Consider the following 24,958-nt stretch of genomic DNA (forward strand, 5'->3'; position numbering starts at 1 on the left):
TGACGGTTTTACCATAAATTTTTAGAAAATATCTATCATTGAACATCATTTTTTTAAGTTGTCATGGAAATGATGAAAGTTATTTTTCATGAAAGTTAGTAAGCTGTACTTCAGTTATTATTTCCAAGTAGTGTTAAATGGAATGATGGCAGAATATGTAACGTAGTTCATCTCAAAGCCTTGTTCACAAATTGCCTCCTGCCATTAGTGTTTTTTCTTTTTTCATTGCTTATAAACTTTCTCAGATCACTCTTTGGTTGTATGATAGTTGCTATAATTTTATGCTTGTTATTTATTTTTAAAGTCCCAGAATACCATATAATAAGTGCTATAGCTTTCTACCTAACTTGCTAAAAGCAGCTTATTATTTAAAGGTATATAAGGAAAAATCTGATAAGGGATGGTTATCTTATTTGGGATTTTATCTAACTATTAATAAGAATTTAGTGTCGTTTCATTTCAAAATTTGCAGATAATAATAATTTTTAAAATTTTCTTCCTATTAGACTTTTGAAGATTTTAAAAATGACAAGCAGGCTGTAGAATATCAACAACGAATTGTGGATATTTTGTTGAAAGTAAGTATTCAAAAAAAAGAGTAAGTATTCAGAGAATAGATGTTTTTGTATTGATGTTTATTTATTTATTTTTAGGGAGAAGGTTGCAGAGGGAGAGGGGGAGAGAGAATCTTAAGTAGGCTCCATGCCCAATGCGGAGCCTGACACAGGTCTCAGTCTCATGACCTTGAGATCGTGACCTGACCAAAATCAAGAGTCATGCTTATTAATCTGCTAGCCACCCAGGCACCCTTGTATTGATGTTTATTTTAAGAAAGTTGAATTGTTTTAGAACAAGTTCTAAAATAATCTAATTTAAAATTAAATTTAAAAATTTTATTGTGATATCTTTGTCTTCCAAACCTGAATGAAATACTTATCATTCTTTCAAAAAAAATTAATGTATCTCAGCTATAGACTAGATATAAGAATACAGGATACTACTGAGAAATACATATTGTGGTAATTGCTATATTAGTATGATTATGTGAAATAATGATGACTAACTTCAGAATGCTTTGAGAAAATAATTAATGTGAAGAATCTTCTTCCATCTCACACCAGCATTGCTGTGTTACTTAGGTGGTGCTGTAGGTCGACCGTGGCACTGAGATGATGGGTAACACTTCAGAATGATTAGAGAGGCACACAGAGATGATCATCTCAGTTTAAATCTAACTAGATTCAGTCCAAAGTTATTTTGAGATCCATGCTGCTGCTAATGAATGAATGCAGAGACAAATTCTTTTCCTTTCCATCTGCACAGCTTGAACCAGGCCAGTTTCTTCTTGTAGTTGAAATCTTTAGAATTTTTTGTCCTGTTCATTTGGCTATAAAAATGGAGATTTCCTCCTCTTAGTGAATTTTAGATCATTTTGGACAAGAGACCAAAAATAAAATATTCTCTAATTGAGTGTGACGTTAATCTATTACATTTATAATAGTTTTTTATAATTTTCAAAACACATTTATGTACATTATCTTATTTGAGCTATTTATTGACCTTGTAGGATAGGCAGTGATGAATATGAGAATAGGATCACTAAGCCCCCAAATAATGCCAGTTTGATCCAGGTGGGTGGTGTGGAGAATGTTTACTTGGGCTTACTAAATGGTCTCCCTATACCTAGTCTTTCCTCCTTTAATTTGTGATCTTGCCTTTCCTTTATTCTTCTGTGGCTCCCTGTTAGATTAGTTGGAATTAAGTTCCACTGTGAGAGAAATTCAAAATAACAATAGTTGAATAATGATGGGAATTTATTTTTCTCATAAAAGTCTGGAGGTAGACAACCTGTTCTAGTAGAGTGGCTTCACAAACTTATCATGGATGCAGATGCCTTCTGCTTTAACTGTTGTTATTCTGAGTACATGGTTTTTTTTTTTGTCCAAAATACCTGCTTGGGTTCCAGCCATCATCTCTACATTCTAGCCAGTCTGAATGCAGAAAGAGATGAAGAGAGTTCCCTCTCTTTAAATAGATTTTTTAGAAGTTGTATACTATAATTTAGCTTAGAACATGTTGATCAGAACTTAGATATATTGCTTCTCAGCTACTAAGACTGAGAAATGTACTCTGTATCTGTATTATGGTGACCATGTGTTTGGCCTAAAATGAGGAGCTTTGTTTCTAAGTTAGGAGGGAAGAACAGATGTTGGAGGAGCACAAATACTAGTTTCTGCCATACTCATCTGAAGTTGTTTTTACATGGCATCCAAGATCCTTCTGTATTTTCTGGTCCCTGATTACTTTCTATAACTGCTCTCCTCGCCTACTCCTACCACACAACTCTGTGACACACACACTGTCTGTATTATGAGCTTCTCAACCATATTAAATTATTGCAATTCACTGAACTTTCTGTGTTATCTTTATGTCTTACATTCTTTGTGTGTGTGTGTTTTCATCTTATCATGCCTTTCCTTCCCTTTCTCTGCCTGGCAAATTCCTAGCCATTTTTTAAGACATAATTCAAATATGATCATATCATCCATGAGAAACTCTTTTAGAATCCTTTCCACACTTTCAGTTTGATGTGTTGCCCCTTCTCTGTGTTCATACAACACTATATGCTATACATGGCATGCTGTATGGTCATTGTTTACATGTATATTTTCCTGCCTGGAGTTGAGTTTCCTGTAAGCTGAGACTATGAGGAATTTGTAGATGTATCATTGTTTTAACATGTCCAGAATATATCCAGCACAATGCCTGCATGCTGGTAGGTGTTCAAGACATGTTTGTAAGTCAGTTGAATGGGAATTTGAATTTAAAACTATACCAAGTTGGAGGAACAATCCAAATGAAAAGAATAATGCTCCACGAAGTACTTAAACTATTACAATTTGTGAATTGCTATCCCTGTATATTGTTTTGATATTTGATATCATTTACCTTGGGTCAATGTAGAATGAACCTTTGAGATTATTTTCTGATTTCTGATGAGAGAGTTTACTAACAAGTGTGCTGCTGACAAAGGCAGTGAAAATAGGAATGTAGGCAATGACCAGAGAACACTGGATGAGCATCAAAAATAGAGTGATACAATGTGTGCTGAATGGCTAAAGACATAGAAGTAAAAAGCCATTAATTGGTGACTTTGTATAAAATTGCTCAGAAAATTTTGTAAGCATGGTCCCTGAAGTAGGTAAGAGGAAATGAAGAGACACCAGGATTTCCAGGATGGTAACCATCAGACACTTGGTGAGGTGGCAAGGGAATTGGCTGAGAGTTAAAACTGTTTTTTTCAAAAGATGTTTCTAGGATGAGATGGTTAAACAGTTCATACCTGGAGAGTAAAAGGGAGGGTGAAAGCAGAGAGGAGCACTAGTTGGGTCCAAAAGTTGAGTCCTAGGGAAGCCCCTGCACATTGAAAGGGAGTGGTGACTGAGTATTTTAAAGCTACAGAGAGCTCTTTGTAGTGGATCCGTTGAAATTTAGATACACACAGAGATTATGAGTATTCTCATGCTCTGGTAAGGATGAATTATGCACTTGAGGAAACCATGGTTGCTAGACTAAAGCAGGACAAGTTAAAGAACGGAATACACTGCTAGCAGAGTAAGAGGAGAGGCTGAAAGCTGGACCCCAAGGGACTGTTTTACAAAAGGAGCAATCTTACACTTGATCTTTGAATGAAAGTGGGAGGGGGGTCTTAGGACCCACAGTAGACCAGTTTGTTGTTCAGCCAATACCTTATATTTTATATATATATATATATATATATATATATATATATATATATATATGTCATAATATTATATATATATATTAGTCATAATATTATATATATATATTAGTCATAATATTTTATATATATATAAAATATTATGACTAATACTTAGGATAATGTCCATCTATGTTGTTGCACATGGTAAGATTTCATTCCTTTTTGTGGCTGAGTAATATTCCACTGTGTGTATGTGTATGCACCATTTTTTTTTTCCACCTCTTTATCTTTAGATGGAATTTAGGCTGCTTCCATATCTTGGCCATTTTAAGTAATGCTGCAGTAAACATAAGGGTGCATATATCTTTCTGAATTAGTGTTTTTATTTTCTTCAGATAGATACTTAGAGATGGAATTCCTGCATCATACTATTTTCAGTTTTTTGAGGACCCTCCATACTGTTTTCCGCAGTGGCTGCATCAGTTAAATTTCCTGACAGTGCCTGCTTAACTCTTGTTATTTCTTGTCTTTCTGATACTTGCCATTCTGACAGGTGTGAGTATTCATGGTATCTCATCGTGGTTTTAACTTGCATTTCCTCGGTGATTAGTGATATTGAACATCTTTTCCTGTGCCTTCAGGTTACCTGACTTTTAGGCCTCAGAATGACTCTGTTCTTTCTGTGTTGATAGGTAGCTTTTGGGTAGAGTTCCTTAAATTTATTATTTTTTAAAGATTTTATTTATTTATTTGACAGTGAGAGAGAGCACAAGCAGGTAGAGCAGCAGGCAGAGGGAGAGGGAAACAGGCTTCCCATTGAACAGGGAGCCTGACATGGGTGTCGATCCTAGGACCCCAGGATCAGAAGCTGAGCCGAAGGCAGACACTTAACTGACTGAGCCACCCAGGGGCCCTGAGGGTTACTTAAATTTAATTTAAATTTAACTATAAATAAATAAATAAATAAATAAATAAATAAATAAATAAATAAATAAATAAATAAATTTAACTTTAGTAGGATTCTAAGAATTCCAAAGGAAAACATGATTAATATATTTTTTTTGAAATCCACATCTAACAATTCAGTTCTCATCCAAATTGTGCCTAGAAATATGCCCAAAAAACACTAAAATGTTTTCCTTTCAGAATATGAAAGTAGTTTGTGTTCCTTCTCTAAATGGCATTGAATTGAATTGTTGCACAGCCTATAAAAGAATCTTTTCATGAGTCTTCAGTAATGAGGCTTCCCTCCCACCTTTCTAATGGTATAATTTTGTATCAAACCAGATGGTATATTGAATAAATAAATGGTCTGTTTTGCTCACCAGGTTATGGTGGAGAATTCTGATTTTACTCCCTCACAAGTAGGGTGTCTCTTTACATTCCTTGCCCGGCAGCTTGCAAAGCCTGACAATACCTTATTTGTAAACAGAACCCTTTTTGATCAGGTGAGTGTCTTTAATGACGAGAATTATTTTTATTCTGTTTATTGATCAGAAAAATTCACTGGATTATACATTTTCTTAATATAATTGCCTAGTGGGTAAATGTCTTATCAGGTAGGATGCTGTTCAGGTTTTAATTTGGATTAAATTAGTTGTGTTTTTTTTTTTTTTTTTAATGTTGTATCTGGGTAGTATGACTTTACCTAGTAGCTTGGTATCTTGGGAGTATGGCTTGTGGAGATTGGTTTATAGAGATTTTATTCTCTCAGTTTTTCTCTTGCTCTAAATTGCTTAGAATTCTTTGCAAGAAATTCTCTTCAAGAATTTTTCAGTTTAAGAATTCATGGTTCTCATTGGTAGCACATCTATGATGTTGGTCACTGGAAGAGGGATCACTTTTAGAAAGTCTGAATTTCCTTATAAATGACTTTGAAGATATCTCCTAATACCAATTAAATATCTCCACGTATCCACAGGCAAAGAAAACACTTTCTATCTGGAGAAAGTTACCAATAATGACTAGCATTTATTGAGCACTTCATAATACTAGGCTCTGTTCCAGGGTTTTATATGAATGTGTTAACTCAGAGGTCCCCCAGCAGCCCTGAAATTGGTATTGTTGTTACCCTCTATTCTGAAAATGAGGAAAGCTAAATCCTGGACAGGTTAATTCACTCGTTCAAGTTCATACTTAGTAAATGTTATTATTTGCTATAAGTGTTGTTACTAAGTATTTATGAGGTGAAACTCAAATTCAAGTGGCCTGACTCTTAAAGTCCATGCTTTGCCTGGTCCGTGGTATCAGGGATCTTAAATTAAGGTTAAGATATGCAGATGGCACTGCCTTCCCACCATGTTTCTGAATAGTAAAGATAAGATGCATATTAAGTTGTTAGCAACTTGAGCCTGCTGTGCCGTGTTATAGGCCAGGTGGTCGGGAAGATACCATATATCTGTGGTATGTGTTATGGCCAAGTGTGAATGAATTGATATAGGATAGTTATTGTTTTCATTACTACAGTGTTATGGCACGCATGCTAGTATCCAATAAAAAAAAAAATACCTTTTCTTTGACCAGGTCCTTGAATTCCTCTGCAGTCCTGATGATGACTCCCGACACTCTGAAAGACAGCAGGTATGAACTACTGGAACTCTTCTTGCTGAAGAATGGGAAAGAGGACAGAATAAACTAGAAAGAACCTTTCTTAGCTAGACCTCATAAAACATAAGGAGAAAGTAGCTTTTGCCAAACCCTAATACTAAGTTAGATAGTGGCAACCAGAAAATAGTGTGGATGGTTGTTTGAGGTTCAATTGTATAAAGAATTTATATCAAACTAAATTCCTAGACAGACTGGACCTGTCTTGCATTCATCATGACATTAAAGAGAATTAGTCATCCTTCTCCATGAATAGCAGCAGTTGGCACCTGCGGGATCCTGCTTTCCACTGGGGCCATTTATCTGATAACCACTCCTAACTGCTATGGCTCTGAACCAGAAAGGCTGCAGGATCCTGAGTATTGGGACATTCAACTTCAGGGAGTGTTCTATAGCCCACTGCATTAGGGCTACCATCTCTGGAGACTGGACTTCATCTGTCCCTTCACTAATCACTAGAAGATTGTAACTAATTATCACGTCTTTCTACTTAGGCCACTTTCTTGAGGGTCTGTTCCTAGAGTAGGATTCTTTGAAAGCTTATCCACTATAATTGTGAGCACTAAGAGAGCCTATTTAAAATTGATGGGCAAAGTTTGTCAGATAAGCTACAAAATAAAAGTACTTTGAGAGCAACACTGGTCTTTTTTATGATGAGAGTACACAGCTGGGAGGTTGAGACTCCGATAAAGAACATAGGAGAGCAACAGAGACCCTTTTCTCCACACAGCTGTGGTCCAGTGGTTGCTGTAGACTAGCTTAGGGAAGAGAACAGCTGCTAAAATTTTGGTTATCTCAAATTGTATTGAAGACAAATAATAATATGGACCTCTCACTTTGTCCTTGTTTCTCTGTTGGCAGGAAAAGTGGATCATGGTATGCATGGTGTTGCTATATAAAATGATAAACACTTTTAATATAACTAAATTAAACAGAAATAAAACACAGATCTAAATAAAAAACCTTAAAAAGTAGTCCTCCTATAGTAATGCTCTATTTTTGGGAGTCCACTTTGAGACTATCTAGGTTTGTTTTGTTTTGTTTTTTTCTCAGCTCATTTGAGAAATACAGAAAATTTATGAGTTGTAGATCACTCAAGTTCGACACTAAGATTAGAACCCACTTCCATCCCTTCTAATCCAGCACTCTTGAATCATGTGTAACATACACAAATTTGTATTTTTGAGTGTTTTCTGATGGTATGCTGATCAAATTTTAATAGGCGATTCCCCAGATTTAGTTCCCAGGTTTAGATATTAATGTTAGTTGATATTTTCAATATTTAAATGAATAAGATGAAGGCACAACAACGAAAACATGAGAGAATGTCACACATTCGTCAGTGAAGTAACTTCTTCACTCCGTTCTTGAATACTGGAAAAATAATTCCTTAGTTTTTTTGTGCTAGTCACAGTGTAATGACGATGATATGCACACTTTTAAATTTGATTGCCTTGTTTCTATCACTCTCTTACACAGGGATTGGCAGTTTTGTTCTGTAAAGGGCCAAAGACTAAATATTTTAGGTTTTGTGGGGCACAGAGGCTCTGTGTCACATATTCTTCTTTTTGTTTTTATTTTATACCCCTTTAAAGATATAACAACACCTGATTTTTTACAGCATTTGCTAATTTCCATAGCATAAACAGTCCCACCACGACTGATTTGCGCCTACCAATATGATATTACTGAACATAGAATTGGAAAGGGATGCCCTTTATCACACCCTTATATAATTCCACCATATAGGTGCAGTAATTAACCTCAAGAGCATACATAGTAAAATTTAGTAAAATAGTAAGTGGTGAGTTTTGAGTATTATTTTTAATTTAATGTATTGTAAGTTTATATAATTTAATTTTTACCAATTGCTGCATTTAACAACTGGCTTACACAATTCCTAAAAATTTAACAGCTCTGTTGAGTTGGTTCCAGCAACTGGCTCCAGCAATGGCATTTTTATTATCTTATTTCCAAATTGAGACTTGCTGTAGATGGATTTACTCCATGGTTCCATATAACAGTACGTTATAGTGCTCAGAATGGACTGAATTGGGGTTCTGAAAAGTAAAGTATGGATACGTTTCATTTCTTCTCCCCCTTTTTGTCTTTCTTTAACTTGAAAGTAATAAGTTTCCTGTATTAGAAAGATACTTTGTTAAATGATTTCCTGAAGTTCTGGAAGGGTCATGTTACTTTGGATTTTTTTTTTTTTAAGATTGTATTTATTCATGAGAGACACATAGAGAGGCAGAAACATAGACAGAGGGAGAAGCAGGCTCCTCACAGGGAGCCTGATGTGGGACTTGATTCCCAGACCAGGATCATGCCCTGAGCCAAAGGCAGACGCTCAACCACTGAGCCGCCCAGGCCTCCCTTTACTTTGGATCTTGAACCTAAATATAAGAGAAAGCCTTCTCATATTGTTCTAATGACTTTGTAATGGTTCTATTATATTTTGAGATTTAAAAATACTGATGATTCAATCTCAACACCCTAGTCCATTTTTTTTCCATATACTTGATGTGGTCAAGATTAATTATATGAACCCTAGTGTTTTTGTGGTAAAATCTATACACCATAAAATTTATTTTAACCACTTTAAGTGTATGATTCAGTGGCTTTAAGTATATCTCACTGTTGTGTGACCATTATCACCATACATCTTCAGAACTTTATCTTCCTGAACTGAGCCTCTGTATCTGTTAAACAATAACTCCACATAACCACCGTCCTCAGCTCTTGACAGCTACCATTCTACTTTTTGTCTCTATGAATTGACTACTTTGGGTACTTCATATAAATGGAATTATATAGTATCTGTCCTTTTGTGACTGGCTTATTTTACTTAGCATGTTTTTAAGTTCATCCATCTTACAGCATGTGTCAGAATTTCATTCTCTTTTAAGGCTGAATAATATTCCATTATAGAATTTGAGGAATATCCATTCCTCCATTAATGAACATTTAGGTTGTTTCCAGCTTTTGGCTCTTGTGAATAATGCTATGAGAAACCCCAGTGTTTAAATAGAGAAATTAATATGTAAACATGGATACTACCTGTGGACAATAGATTTTAAAGAACCATGAGGTATTAAAGCACCAGACAAATTATATGGACATTCTTGGCTTAGTGGACAGTTAATTAGTTGTTCTAATAAGGCTTTATTTACACACCCTGTGGCATTCCTTCTATGATTGAAAAAATAGAGCCATTTATCTTTTTATATAAGACTAAATTACAATATCACCAACATTATAATGGTAGTTTTCTGGTACCTCATACATGGGAAAGCCAAGTGAAAACATCAAGTAATAAGACCAAACAAAAACTTACGGTTTGTGTAGCTGAATGGACTCTTACGGAGCTAGTAAATAAAAGTAGATTCCAAAGTGTTTTTACTCATTTATTTTAAATGTTAAGGTCCTTTTAGAGTTGCTGCAAGCTGGAGGCATAGTTCAGTTTGAAGAGAGTCGGCTTATCCGGATGGCAGAAAAAGCAGAATTGTAAGTTGTTTTTAAGGCATACATAAATTGCCATATACTAGTTTCGACTTCTCTAACTGGAAGCCCATTCATGCACTGCCAATTTTTAATTAAGAAACCTGTGCAAAAAGGAAAAAAAAGAAAGAAAAAAGAAAGAAACCTGTGCAAATAATAATAAAAAAAACCTAAATGCAAGTTTTTGTCTTTCAAATAAAAATAAATAAATAAAAAGTTTTTCTTTCAAGTCTAAAATTAGTAACATTTGCAGAAATTAACAGTGAGTAAATTTGAAGTGCATGTACATTTTAGTATGAAAATGATGTAATCTTTTAATTTACATCTTATGATTTATTTTAGTTTTGTTTACTTAAAATTTCCATTATTTTATAGATTTTTGAGCCACCTTATTTGTACATTTTTCTAAACAATGCGGAATTTAACATAGCAAATAAGATATAATATGTTAACACTATTATTTATCTGATTTGTTGAATGTTGAATATTTGACATATTTGATTCTGAACAAACTTCATATAGTTGTTGACTAATAACTATTTTTATGTGACATATTATTGTTGCTTTAACATTTATTTTGTACCCAGTTTCAAAATTTCTTAGAAACATAATATTCATATTCAGCAGCATTTTAATCTTGTATTTAGAGGAATGGCAGATACTCCTCTCCCTTAGATGCTGTAACTTCATTTTACAGTAGAAATCACATCTACTATATTCATTTTTCTTAATACTAACCTCTGTGAGCAAACTTTTTGAAACAGTAAACTAATAACTACCTGCCTGTTTGGTACTTTGAAGTTTTTCCTCTTATGTTCTAGCTATCAAATTTGTGAGTTTATGTATGAACGAGAACACCAATATGACAAAATAATCGATTGCTACTTACGTGACCCACTAAGGGAGGTGAGTTATGAGGCTGCTTTACCTTTTTTCCTTACTCAGTCCTCCCTTCCCCTTATTAAGTAGAAGTAACTATTAAGTAGGGATAACTATTCAGTAGAAATGTTGGGTTATATGTTTGCTGATTTCAAGGTTTTTCTTCATTTATTCACCAGATTTTTGTAGAATGCCTACCATTAGTATACATTGACCATTAAAATAGATATATTTTCTGCAACGTTAGAACTTATAGTTCAGTGATGGAGATTTGACATAAGGAAACAAGATACTTAATTACAGATGTGATGAGTGCTTGAGAGAAGAAAATGGGGACAAACTTGAGAACATACTGGGAAAACTGACTTCTAAACAGAGCATCCAGGGAAGGAATCTCAGAGGAGGTGACATAGAGCTTGAGTTTTGGAATTTGAGATGAAGCCAGTCAAGCAAAGAGTCAATGAAAAGTATTCTAGGAGAGGGACAAGGATAACAGAGAAGGGCAATAGTGATGTGAAATGAATTGGGAATGTGGACATGGTCCACCAAAGACAGAAGAAGTATGATATTCCCTCATTTGGTTAATGAAATTGAGACTAAAATTAATTGGGATGGATTTGCAACTTCTAAGAGTCTACCCTAAACATTAAACTCATTCTCTTTAGTGTCCATTTTCCAGCAGTTTAACTATTTACAAGTGGTTTACCATCTCTAAGTAACAGATGCTTACCAAGACTGGTACAGATAGTAGGTAGTGACTAAATATTGAATGAATGAATGAATAAATAAGTTGTCTTGTGCTCTTCAGGAAGAAGTCTTTAACTATATTCACAATATATTATCCATTCCTGGACACAGTGCAGAGGAGAAGCAATCTGTATGGCAGAAAGCAATGGATCATATCGAGGTACTGATTCAACAAAACTTTTTAAACTTCCCCATTTGTATGGCTATCTCCCAAATTAAGTGTATGCTAACTACGTAATAGCATATCATTAAGTTGATCTACTTGAGGATTAATGCCTTTTTCAGATTATTTATTTCACCTGATATTTCTATTCATCAAATCCATGTCATATACAATGTATTGTATTGTGACTTCTGAAAATAACTCAGATTCACTCAGCTGCATGACAAACTGGATTTAGTGGGTTTTTGGAACCTTAGAATGACTCAGAGTAGTATTGGTCTTCCTCCTCTAAAATGTGATAGGGAGCCATTCCTCTCAATCACCCAATGGAATTTTTACTGCAATGCGTTGTTCTCTTTGTTTTATTTTTCCATATATAATAGAGTGAGGATTCTGATTTTGTTTATGCATGCTGTGTTACAAGAATGCAGGAGTTGACTTTAGAGCAAGAGCTTCTTTTTAAAAAACAAACTTATAGATGCCTAAATGAGGAGACTAATGCACGTGTGATGAACACATGATCACAAATGCATTCTGAAGAGGACTCCCCAAATCAGTTCTTGTGTTCGTTTTCTTAGATTCATCATGTACACTGCACCTCAAAAACCAACAGAGTTAGCAGGTTTTTTTTATTCTATTTTATAGATCACTGATAATTAAAAAAAAGTATAGTGAAAGATGCTGAGGTAATCCTAGTTTTGGAGAGAACAAATCTACAAAGTTTTTCTCCATGTAGCAAAGATCAGCTGATAGAGGAACTTCTGGTGACAGGCTTAGAGATACAGTGAAAGATATGATTATTCAATATCTTTTTAAAAATATTATACCTGGGGATCCCTGGGTGGCGCAGCGGTTTAGCGCCTGTCTTTGGCCCAGGGCGTGATCCTGGAGACCCGGGATCAAATCCCACATCGAGGTCCCGGTGCATGGAGCCTGCTTCTCCCTCTGCCTGTGTCTCTGCCTCTCTCTCTCTCTCTCTCTCTCTCTCTCTCTCTCACTCACTGTGTGCCTATCATAAATAAATAAAATTAAAAAAAATTTAAAAATTAAAAAAATATATTATACATATGGAAAATGATAAGAAAGGATAAGCTCTGAAACTTTAAGGAAACTGCTTGTGATGTGAATTCTTTCTTCTAGTTCCTGATGGTTGTAAAGTTTAGAGAGATCAGAAATGTGAACAGCATCTTATATGAAACATGTGGTATGAAAGGTGGTATAGTCAGTCAGTAGATATGTGGTCTGAAGTAATTGCTACACCTTTTCATCTGAAGGATTGAGAACATATATGTTATTTAATGTTACCATATTCCTTTTTTAAAAAATTTTTATTTATTTATGATAGAGAGAGAGAGAGAGGCAGAGACACAGGCAGAGCGAGAAGCAGGCCCCATGCACCGGGAGCCCGACGCGGGATTCTATCCTGGGTCCTCAGGATCGCGCCCTGGGCCAAAGGCAGGCGCCAAACCGCTGCGCCACCCAGGGATCCCTGTTACCATATTCCTGCTAACGATAAGATGAATATATCTTGGTGGAAAAAACCCAGGAAAACCTTTCTCTATTTTCAGTTGTATCTTTTTTTCCTTTAATCATTTTGTATTCTTTTTCCTTTCATCATTCCCTTGTCTCCATAGTTACATTATGGCTTCTTCATTTCACTTCATCTGCATTATGCAGTAGTTTGAGCACATGGACTCCAGACATCTGAAAATGAAGCTTTGTCTCTGTATAATGTGAAACATGATGAATTAATCAATGAGTAAACAAATCACTCAGCAGAAAACTCATACTGGAGAAACAGGAAGTGTTTTTGCTGCACAACAATTATTTCTGCTGACTGTTTTCCCCACATCTGCACATTTTTTTCACCTTGAACTTTTTAATATCTTTTAAGGCCACAGTTACAAATATATAGACTTTTTGTTGAAGAACTTCTGTGGCTTAAATTATGTGAATAAGATCAACTTTCAATGATTTGAAAGGTGGAGGGAAGTCCTCAATTTTCTGACAGTAGACACAGGTATATAGATTAGTGGTTCTTAACACTTTGAGGGTTATAGACCTCTTGGGTGAATCTCTTGAAAGATTTGGACCCATGACACATAATATTGTGCATATGCACAGATGCATAATTTTGCTTATAATTTCAGGGATCTCCTAAAAGCTATCCTTAGATTGGATCTGTGGATTCCAGGTAAAGAATCTCTAGTTCCAGTGGTTTTTCCAGTATGTACAAAATATGCTTCATTAGATTTTTAAAAATATTTTTCATTTTGGGGATCCCTGGGTGGTGCAGCGGTTTGGCGCCTGCCTTTGGCCCAGGGTGCGATCCTGGAGACCCGGGATCGAATCCCACATCGGGCTCCCAGTGCATGGGGCCTGCTTCTCCCTCTGCCTGTGTCTCTGCCTCTCTCTCTCTCTCTCTGTGACTATCCTAAGTAAATAAAAATTTTTAAAAAAAAATTTAAAAAAAATATTTTTCATTTTGGGGCACCTGGGTGGTTCAGGTCACTTGAGCGTCCGACTCTTGATTTTGGCTCACCATGATCTCATGGGTGGTGAGATTGAATTCCCATGTCAGGCTCTGCACTCAGCAGGGAGTCTGCTTAAGTTCCCCCTCCCTCCCCCACTTGCGCTCTCTCTCTCCCTCAAATAAATCTTTAAAGTATTTTTCATTTGAAATACAGAAAACATCCCAAAGAGTGCATACAACAAATGTACAGTTTAATGACACATTTAAAAAAGCAAACATTCAAGGCCCAGATCAAGAAATTGAGTAATTTTCAATACCTTAGACTTTTTGTGTATATCCTTTCCTGATTACACTTTCTTGCCTTCCCTAATATGGCCAGGATCCTGGTTTTCCTGATAATGGCCTGCCTTTCTATATACTGCTACTGCACATATCTGTGTCTCTAAAAAGACATGTTTGTTTTGCCTTTTTCTCACCTTTACATAAATGGAGTTCTGCTCTTTGAAGTTTGTACATTTTGTTGTAGGTAGTTGTGGTTCATTTTAATTCTTGTATAGTATTCCATTTTTACAGTTATATTACAATTTAGTCATTTCTGCTGTTGGTGAACATTTCTAGTTCTAGTTTTTGACTATTAAAAGTAGTCCATCCACAATCATTCTCATACATGCATCTTAAACACAGCATTTCTTGAGGGCAGTCTCACATTACAGCATCAGCTGAGAACTTGATAGAAGGTCAGTTTCCATCTTTGCCTCAGACCTAGTAAATTGGAAACTCTGGAAGTGGGGCTGGCTAGCAGTATGGTTTGATAGGCCCTGCAGGTGATTTTGATGCATGCTAATGTTTGATAATCTCTCCTCTGGGGCCTATATACTTGCTAGTTAAATGGGATAAATGTATTCAACTTCACCAGATGCTTGCATTGAATGAGATTTTCCATTAGCTCTATATCCTTGCTAGACTTAAATTTTGCCAGTCTGGTGCATGTATAATGATATTTTATGATGTTTGTAATTTACATACTTTTAATTACTAATAAGATTGATAGCCTTTTTTTGTTTATTGGTCATTTAAATTCTCTGAGAGGTGCCGATTGAAGTCTTTTGCCCATTTTAAAACTAGAATGTCTCTTGTACTTACTGATTTATGGGAATTTGTCATGTATCCTGAATGTTAGTTTTTTCAGTGATATGTGTTGTGGATATCTTCCACTCTGTGGCTTATTTCTGTGGTTCTTTTAAAAGCAAAGTTCTTCTTTTTTCTTAGTAGTCAAATTATCAATTTTTTCCTTCTGTAGTAAAGAAGAAATTCTCCCTTATTATTGTCTAAAAGCTTTCTTGTTTATTTTTTGTCTTTGAATCTTAGGTCTGCTCGAAAGTTTTTATATATGGTCTGGGGCTGTATCCAATTAATTTTTAAAGTATGGATGTCCAATTTTCCCAGCAACAGTTATTTTAAAAGGTTGCCTTTCCCCATTGCTTAGCAATACTACTTTGTCAGAAGCATATCAAGGATCTCTATGTTTGATCTGTTATTCAGCACTCTATTCTTCTTCACTGCTCTTGTCCCTGCATCAGTACCACACTATTAAATATTGTTGTTTTATAATAAATCTTGACATCTTTAAGAGAGTATTGGCTATTTTGACCTTTTATACATTTATTTCTTTATTTTTAAACTTTAATTCCAATATTGTTAACTTTCAGTGTTATATTACTTTTCGTGTACAGTATAGTGATTCCAGTTCTATACATTACTCCGCGCTCACTGTGGTAAGTGTACTCTTAATCCTCTTCACCTATTTCATCCATCTTCCCACTCCCATCCCTTCTGGTAACCATCAGTTCTCTATAGTTAAGAGTCTGTTTTTTTGGTTGGTTTCCTTTTTCCTTTGTTTTGTTTCCTAAATTCCACATATTAAATGAAATCATATGGTATTTGTCCTTCTCTGACTGATTTCACTTAGCATTATACTCTCTCTTCACATTCATTCATATTGTTGCAAATGGCAAGATTTCATTCTTTTTTATGACTAATACTCCATTGTGTATATATACCACATCTTTTTTTTAATTGAATTTCAATTTGCCAACAGATAGTATAACACCTAGTGCTCATCCCCTCCAGTGCCCTCTTCAGTGCCCATCACCCAGTTACCCCATCCCCCTGCCTGCCTCCTCTTCCACTACCCATTGTTCGTTTCCCAGAGTTAGGAGTCTCTCATGTTTTATCACCCTCTCTAATTTTTCCCATTCATTTTTCCCTCCTTTCCCTTATAATACCTTTCACTATTTCTTATATTCCCCATGTGAGTGAAACCGTATAATGTTTGTCCTCCAGTTGACTTATGTCACTCAGCATAATACCCTCCAGTTCCATCCACATCGAAGCAAATGGCAGGTATTTGTCCTTTCTAATGGCTGAGTAATATTCCATTGTATATATAGACCACATCTTATCCATTCATCTGTTGATGGAAACTTGGGCTGCTTCCATAATTTGACTATTGCAAATAATGCTGCAGTAAACATGGCGGTACATATATCTTTTCAAATTAGTATTTTCATATTCTCTGGGTAAATACCCAGTAGTAGAATTACTGGATCATATGGTAGCTCCATTTTTAATTTTTTGAGGAGTTTATACACTGTTTTCCAAATCAGTTTGCATTTCCAACCACAGTGTATGAGGGTTCCTTTTTCTTCACATCCTCACCCACACTGGTTTCTGGTGTGTTTTGACTTTAGCCATTCTGACAAGTATGGGGTGATATCTCCTTGTGGTTTTAATTTGCATTTTCCTAATGATAAGTGATGTTGAGCATCTTTTCATGTGTCTGTTTCCCATCTGTATGTCATCTTTGCAGAAATGTCTGTTCATGTCTTCTCATTTTAATTGGATTATTTGGTTTTTGGTATTGTGCTATAGAATTCTTTATGTATTTTAGATACTAACTTGTTATTGGATATATTCCTATTAAGATTGTCTTTTAGTTTTGTTGGTTTCCTTTTCTGTACAGAAGCTTTTTATTTTGATACAATTCCAGTAGCTTATTTTTGCTTTTTTCCCCTTGCCTCAGGACACATATCTAGGAAAATGTTGCTATAATGGATGCAAAAGAGAGTGAGCAGGAACAAGGGGGCAGGGCAGAGGGAGAGGGAGAAGCAGGCTGCCCAGTTAATGGGGAGCCTGACATGGAGCTTGATTCCAGGACCCCAGGACCAGGATCCCAGCCAAATGTGGATGCTTAACTGATTGAGCTACCCAAGCACCCCTGTTTCCATTTATTTTTTTTTAATATTTTATTTATTTATTCATGAGCGATAGAGAGAGAGAGAAAGAGGCAGAGACACAGGCCAAGGGAGAAGCAGGCTCCATTCAGGGAGCCTAATGTGGGACTCGATCCCAGGTCTCCAAGATCATGCCCTGGGCTGAAGGTGGAGCTAAACCGCTGAGCCACCCAGGCTGCCCTCCATTTGTTTTTTGATTTACTCTTTGATTACTTGGTTGACCCATTTGTTGTTTAGTAGCAAGTTATTTGACCTCGATTTATTTGTAGTCATTCCAGATTCTTTCTTCTGATTGACTTCTAGTTTCATAGCATTGTAGTTGGAAAAGATGTGTGGTGTGATTTCAATCTTTCTGAATTTGTTTGGGCTCATTGTGGCCTAACATGTGATCTGTTTGGAAAATGTTTCATGTGCAATTTTTAAAAAATGTGTGTTCTGCTATTTTAAGACAGAATATTTTTAATATATCTGTTAAATGCATCTGTTGTAGTGTGTCATTCAAAGCCACTATTTCCTTGTTGACTGGAAAATTCTGCCCATTAATGTAAGTGGGATGTTAAAGTACCCTGTTATTGTCTTATCAATGACTTCCTTTCTGTTGTTATTATCTGCTTTATATATTTGGGTGCTCCCAAATTGGGTACATAAATACTTACAGTTATATTTTCTTGTTGGATTGTTACCTTTTTAATTATATAATGTCTTTTATTTGTCTCATATTCTTTTTTTTTAAGCCCAGTTTGTCCAATATAGAAAGCTACCCTGGCTTTCTTTTTACTTCCATTTGCATGGTAAATGCTTTTTTTTTTAATCCCTTCACTTTTGATCTGCATATGTCTTTAGGTCTGAAATGAATCTCTTATAGGCAGCATATAGATGGGTCTTGTTTTTTTATCCATTATATCACACTGTGTCTTTTGATGCATTTATTTTTCCATTTGTATTCAGAATAATTATTGATAGGTATGTATTTATTACTGCCATTTGTTACTGATCTTATGGTTGTTTTTTATAGTTTTTCTCTGTACCTTTTTTCAAATGCTCTGTCAACACACTTTCATGGTATGTTGGCTTTGTTTAGCAGTATACTTGGATTCCTTGCTCTTCATTTTTTGCATATCTTTTACTATTTTTTATATATTAGTAGCTGAATTTTTTTTTATTGGCAGCAGAAAACGTGAGAGTATCATTCTGCACTCAAATAAGATGTTTAACACATTTCCCCCTCAAAATTCCAAAATGATCTTCCCTTGTGTACATACTGACAAATTCTAAACTATGTTAAAATTCAAATTGCCATTTCAGTAGCTCTATCTCTATCCTGTGATTATTAATAGTACTGAACAATGAGCAGAGCATGAAGCCTATGCATCCAAATGTTCCTGTAACTGGTTTTTGATTTGTGATTACCTTAGATTTATATGTAACACTTATGCATGTATTAAGTTGATGGTCACTTAAGTTAGAACTCATTTTTTTACTCCTTTCCCTCCCAGGTTTTAGTATTATGGTGGCGTACTATATATCCATATATTTTGTGAATGCCTTGACTGATTTTTATAGATATACTTAATTTTACTGCTTTTGTGTTTACTGCTTACTCTTACTGTCTTTCTTTCCACTCAGAGAGTTCCCTTTAACATTTCTTATGGGACTGTTTTAGTGGTGATGAATTCCTTTAACTTTTGTTTGTCTGAGAAACTCTTTATCTCCCCGTCTGTTCTGAATGGTAGCCTTGCTGGATAGAGTATTCTTGGCTGCAGGTTTTTTTCTTTTAGCCTTTGAATATACTAGGTCTTTTGGCCTTCAAAGTTTCTGCTGAAAAATCAGCTCTTATCCTTTTAGGGGTTTCCTTTGTACATAACTGTCTTCTCTGGCTGCTTTTAAAATTTACTCTTTATCAGTACATTTTGCCATTTTAAATACTGTGTGTCTTGGTGAGGACCTCTTTGGGTTGATTTTGTTGGGGGGCTCTCTGTGTCTCCTAGATCTTGATATTTCCTTCCCCAGAATCAGGAAGTTTTTGGCAATTGTTTCTTCAAATAAACTATCTACACCCCTTTCTCTCTCTTCTTATGGAATCCACATAATGTGAATGTTAACTGTGCTTGATGGTGCTGCTGATGTCTCTAAGACTTTTCCTTTTTTTTTTTCCCCTCTGTCCTGTTCAGCTTCATTGCTTTCTGTTACTCTGTCCTCCAGGTCATTCTTCTGCTCATCCATTCTTCTGCTTCTTCTAGTCTGCTATTTATCTCATGTAATTTTTTTTAATTTCAGTAATTGAGTTCTTCATCTCTGTATCTTTTTGATATTTTCTGTGTCTTTGTTAAGAGTCTTACTGAGGTCCTCCACTCTCTTAAGTCCAGTGAGTATCTTTATGACCACTAATTTAAGTTTTGTATAGGCATATTATCTTTGTTTCATTTAGCTATCTTGCTGTGATTTTTGTCGTGTTCTTTCATTGAGACATATTCCTTTGTCTCCTCATTTTGTTGAACTCTCTGTGTCTACTTCTATGTGTTAGGAAAGTCAGTTATGTCTCCTGTTGAAAATAGTGGCTTTATGAAGAAGAGGTCCTGTAAGTGCCCTGCAGTGTGAAGTCCCCTGTTCACCCTGATGTGAGAGTCCGTTTTTCTCTCCACTCCATGCCCAAGGTGTCCATCGTTCCTGTGGATAGTCCCGTTGGTCCATTTTGCTCTGTACCATGTCTTCACCCTTTCTACTCCCTACAGTGGGTTCTCCTCTCTATATTTAGCTATGGAGAGTGTGTTCTGCCTGTCTTCGAGTCTTTTCTAGGTTTATACTAATATGGGTGTTACCTAGTTGTATCAGTGGGAAGAGGTGAGCTTAGGATCCTCCTACTCTGCCATCCTCCCCACCTATCGACCTTTTATGCTTTTAAATATATTTTATTATGAGCTAGTCAAGTTCTACCAAAAAACTTCTTTTAACTTTATGATTCTCATAGAGATTGCACTGAATCCATCAATTATCTTAAATTTAATTGGCATCTTTATGATATTGAGTCTTCCAATTTATGACCATATGATATAAGCCTTTATTCAAGAGCTTCTATAAGGGTTTATAATTTTCTCTAGGGATTTTCCATTCTTCATTAGATTAGCTGTCACAATTTCATATTTTTAGCATAAAATTTGCTATTGTTAATGGTATTTTAAACATTTTTATTTCCAATATAAATACAATGTTTACTAGACTTTTATGGAAGTCTTTTATTTCTGTATGTTAACAATTTTTTCATAAATGAATTTTTTCACATTTTGTTTCTTACTCCATAGTTATGGTGAATCTTATTGATACTAAACCAGCCTTGACTAATGTGGATAACCATAACTTAATCCTGGCATTATCCTTTTTAAATATTGTTGGACTTTGTTTTTATTTAGGATACTTGTATCAGTGCTTATGATTATGACTGATCTGTAGTTCTCCTTTTTTATATTATCCTATTGGGCTTAGGTGTCAAAAATTTTGATAGTCTCAGAAAATGTGAAGTTTTGTTTTTGTTTTTCCTATTCTCTTTAAGGGTTAATTAATGTTGGCATTATTTCTTCCTTAAATGGTTGTTAGAACTCACCAGTGATCTCTTTGGGCCTGGAGTTTTCCATATGGAAAAATTTTTTTAATATTCAGTTTCCTTAGTGATTAAAAATCAAGGCAGGTTTTTCTAATTGTTAAGTCAACTTATTAAAAGACATTTTTTCTAGAAACTTTTCTCTATGTTGTCTAAATTTTCAAATTCTTGATATAAATTCATATAATAATATTTCTTTCTTTTTAATATCTGCAGATTGGTATAATATCCCCCTTTTTCATTTGTAGTATTGGTTAGTTGTACCTTCTCTGTTTTGAGATCTATTATATAAAAGTAGTATAGAGTATAGTTACTGGTGTCTGCTCATTATTATTAAAGAGCAGGTACTGATACAGACATATTAGATGTACTATGAATGTTGCTGTCACAGTAACTTGTCTCATTTTTATTTGACAGTATATCATGTTAATCTGTAGTTGGTCTTTGCATTTTAGCCATGTAAAGCTGCAGTTGGAAGGGTAGAAGAGTAGGTCACAGAAACCAACTTAGAAGAGAGTTTCAAGAAGATAAATAGCCAGTAATGTTTTTTTTTTTTAATAAATTAATTTTTATTGGTGTTCAATAGCCAGTTATGTTTATGAAAGTTCCAGGAGAGGGCAGATTGGAAGTCTTAAATTTGGCAGGAATAGATGTTATTTACTGTAATTGATAAACAGTGGTCAACCTCTTAGTCTCATGTAAGACTTGTGACCCTTAATTGTTTTAAGACACTCCTTCTTTTTTTAAAGATTTTATTTACTTATTCATGAGAGAGAGAGAGAGAGAGAGAGGCAGAGACAGGCAGAGGGAGAAGTAGGCTCCATGCAGGGAGCCCGATGTGGGACTTGATCCAGGCATTCCAGCATCACACCCTGAGCTGAAGGCAGGTGCCCAACCGCTGAGCCACTTGGACATCCCAAGACACTCCTTGTTTCAAAATCCACCAGGCATCAAGAGTAAAGTTTTCAAATTTTTAGTTAGAAAATTTTCAACTCCTCTTTTTTCTTTTCATTGTTTCCAGTGATTACTTTAAGCTCAAGGGTGAAATTCACTGACTAGGAAATTTGGGAAAGCTTTTGTTCCTTCTGTTCATCCTGTAGATATCAAGGCTTATATCCAGAGTTTTAATGCTTTCATTTTCTAAGCATTCTGAATTACTGTTTATATCAAAATCTATTTTTTACCTGGTATATTTCTAATTTTGTTCCTTTGCAATGTGCCTTTAAATTGAGACCTTATATTGAGGTCTTCTGAAAGGCAGTGTAGAAGCTTATGAAAATACTAAAGTAGGCAAATCATGTTTCACACAAATGGAAATTCTAGTTAACATAAGAGATCACTTTATCTTTTCCTTTCACTTTAGGAACTTGTATCCCTGAGGCCCTGTAAAGCTGCAGAGCTGGTTGCTACTCACTTTTCTGAACAGATTGAAACAGTCATTAAAAAACTCCAGGTAAATATTGCAAAAATAAATTGGGAAGAAACATCTAGTGGAGAGATAATTACTGAATATCCATTTAAGCACTTTTGATTGTAGTAATTTCTTCGATAGTTGCCATTTAAGCATTTTTTATACTGTGTGTGTGTGTGTATTTGGGAGCAGTTGTGTGATAATCTCTGCATCTGGAAATGAAGGAGTTCATCTTTCTGCATAGTAAGTAGTAACATCCCAGAAACATTTTTAGAACTATACTCTGTACTTACTCTAGAATTTGTAATCCACAGAAGATCCCTCCTCCTCTTTTTTGTTTTCTTTTGTTTTTCTATAGGAACTACATCTGTATTCTCTTTGAGGTTGATGTTATTTATTATTTATTCAGACTTTTGTCATCCTCACATTAAGTTAATGCTGACTATTTAGAATTTTTCTTGTAAAATCTTAACTAGAATACAGTTCTATTAAGGTCAAATATTGAGATGTTCAGTTTGAAGTACTCATTAGTGAACCTAGTGTTCCACTTGTCACTATCATTGCAGTGATAATAATGCGTTTTGCTCACTGTTGTTAAGGCTCTAAGTGATAGAGGTAGGAAGTAGGACAATGACAGCAACATAAAGCATGACCCAGAGTCCTCAAGTACCCATACTTGAAGGAGAGGATAACCTTTTAAGGTGAAAACCAAAGCAGTGAGTGGGGGCAGCTGGCCTGAGAGACAAAGATATGCAGTTTATTAACTTAAACACTTATTATGGCCTTACCATATACTGTAAGGTAGGCCTTGGGTTGCAAATAAGAATACAATCTTCTCTTTAATTTTTCCTGTGAAATAAAGAAGTGCTTATATACCATGCAAGGTTACAAGTGCTACAGCAGACACATGGAGAAAGCGCTGTAGGAATAAGAGCAGAGAGTGGTGGACTGATGCCAGACAAGAGCCCCCAGCCATGCCTGGGCTGGGTCCTGAGTCACTGGCATCCATTTTCTAGGCAGAGAATTGAGAATCACTTTCTAGATAGAGGATTATGGGTATGTAGAGACTTGAAGGAATGAGACAACATGTATATCCAGAGAATGGCCAGGTCTGTGTGAAGCATGACGTGCTGGGGACGATGGTGGGAGGAGCACGTGGTGAAGCTAGAAAAGGTCTGCTGGAGGGAGGAGTTGAAACTAGAGAGGCTAGAAATGAGAGTTTGCACTCTGATACTGAACAATCTTATGTGTAGCACTAGAAATTATACTGGATATTCTAGATAACCTAGAGAATTACTAAAGGTTTTCAGCAAAAGGACATCGTTAGATTCATTTTATAGAAAACTAACTTTATAGTGTGGGGAGTAGACTAACAGAGCATATGGAGAACAGAGACCATGGAGACTAGTTAGAAAGTGAAGGGTTTAGGCAGAAGATGGCAAGAATGGGGACTAAGTCAGTGGTGGTGGTGTGGATGGGTTCAGGGTGTGTTGTGGTGTAAAACATGTACAGGACTTGGAAATGAGTTAAAAGTGATGGGAGAGGTTAAAAGTGACTCCCAGGCATCAGGCTTGGCTGTCCAGCATAATGAGGTCCATGAACTCAACACATCCATTAATTCAATAAATATTACGTACCTTTTGTGACCCAATAACACTGTTATGTGCTGTGGATATAAAAACATAGACATGTATGCCTATGCTTAAGGAAGAAGGCAGATAAGCCAACAGACAGTTGCAGAATAGTTGAACTTAAAGGATGATAAAGCATTGCCCAGGATACTGAGAAGTACATGGAGAGTCATTCAGTCCATTCTAGTGATTAGGACAGGAGGACACTTCTGCTAAAATTACTCTCCATCCCCTCTTTAAAAGTCAGCAGTTTCTGACGTATTGCCTCACCTTAGTGTTGTTACTGTCATTTAAGGTTATCTAAGCAGGATTTTCTGTTTCCCTTAGTCTCTAAAGATCCTTAGAGACAGAGAGGCCAAGTAAATAAATATAATGTCACTTATCAGACAAATATAAAAAAGCTAAAGTGTCATAGATTTTGTTTAAAAGATGTTTATTTGATTGTGGAGTGCTTGGAGAGTCTTACACATTTCTTTTAAATAAATGAAGTATTTATTTTATTGCAAAGATTTACTGAATATGAAAGTACCTTTCTTAGTGGCAAGAAATACGCTTCTAACCAATTATTTTGAGAATTCTTGAAATGAAAAAAAGCCAGAATATTAAGTTATAACCAGGAGGAGAGTCCTATTAAATAAAACAAAATGATAGACCAGGAAAATGATAGAGAATCAAAGACTGATAACATGTTTTAAATGTCATCTTCTAAAGTACATTAATCCTTTTCAGTTTTGAGAGTTCTTTGCTTTATATGGATGAAGTTTGAAGTATCCAAAAAGAAAGACGAAAGAAAAACTAAGCTATAATTTTTGCTTAGTTTCCCTAAGAACTTAAAAACATTATTTATATTCAGAGTATTTTAAGGTGTATCTCGTTTAATTTTCACTTCTACCTCTGTAGAAGCCAGAGAAGATATTGTGTTCTCTTTTTCAGATAA

The 24,958-nt window shown here is 35.4% G+C and overlaps 1 protein-coding gene across 4 annotated transcripts in view; it reads left to right on the plus strand.

Annotated features, from left to right (window-relative positions):
• The window catches only part of VPS8 (VPS8 subunit of CORVET complex), a 250,636-nt gene that overhangs the window by 125,070 nt on the left and 100,608 nt on the right, over positions 1–24,958 (plus strand). For all 4 annotated transcript variants that reach the window (XM_055307985.1, XM_055307986.1, XM_055307984.1 and 1 more), the window contains 7 exons: positions 507–578; positions 5,053–5,172; positions 6,248–6,304; positions 9,753–9,835; positions 10,651–10,735; positions 11,517–11,615; positions 22,343–22,432. In XM_055307985.1, coding sequence (XP_055163960.1) covers positions 507–578; positions 5,053–5,172; positions 6,248–6,304; positions 9,753–9,835; positions 10,651–10,735; positions 11,517–11,615; positions 22,343–22,432 — 606 coding nt within the window. The remainder of the gene's footprint in view (positions 1–506; positions 579–5,052; positions 5,173–6,247; positions 6,305–9,752; positions 9,836–10,650; positions 10,736–11,516; positions 11,616–22,342; positions 22,433–24,958) is intronic.

Source organism: Nyctereutes procyonoides, unplaced genomic scaffold (genome assembly GCF_905146905.1).
Source record: "Nyctereutes procyonoides isolate TBG_1078 unplaced genomic scaffold, NYPRO_anot_genome, whole genome shotgun sequence".
NCBI classification, from domain to species: domain Eukaryota; kingdom Metazoa; phylum Chordata; class Mammalia; order Carnivora; family Canidae; genus Nyctereutes; species Nyctereutes procyonoides.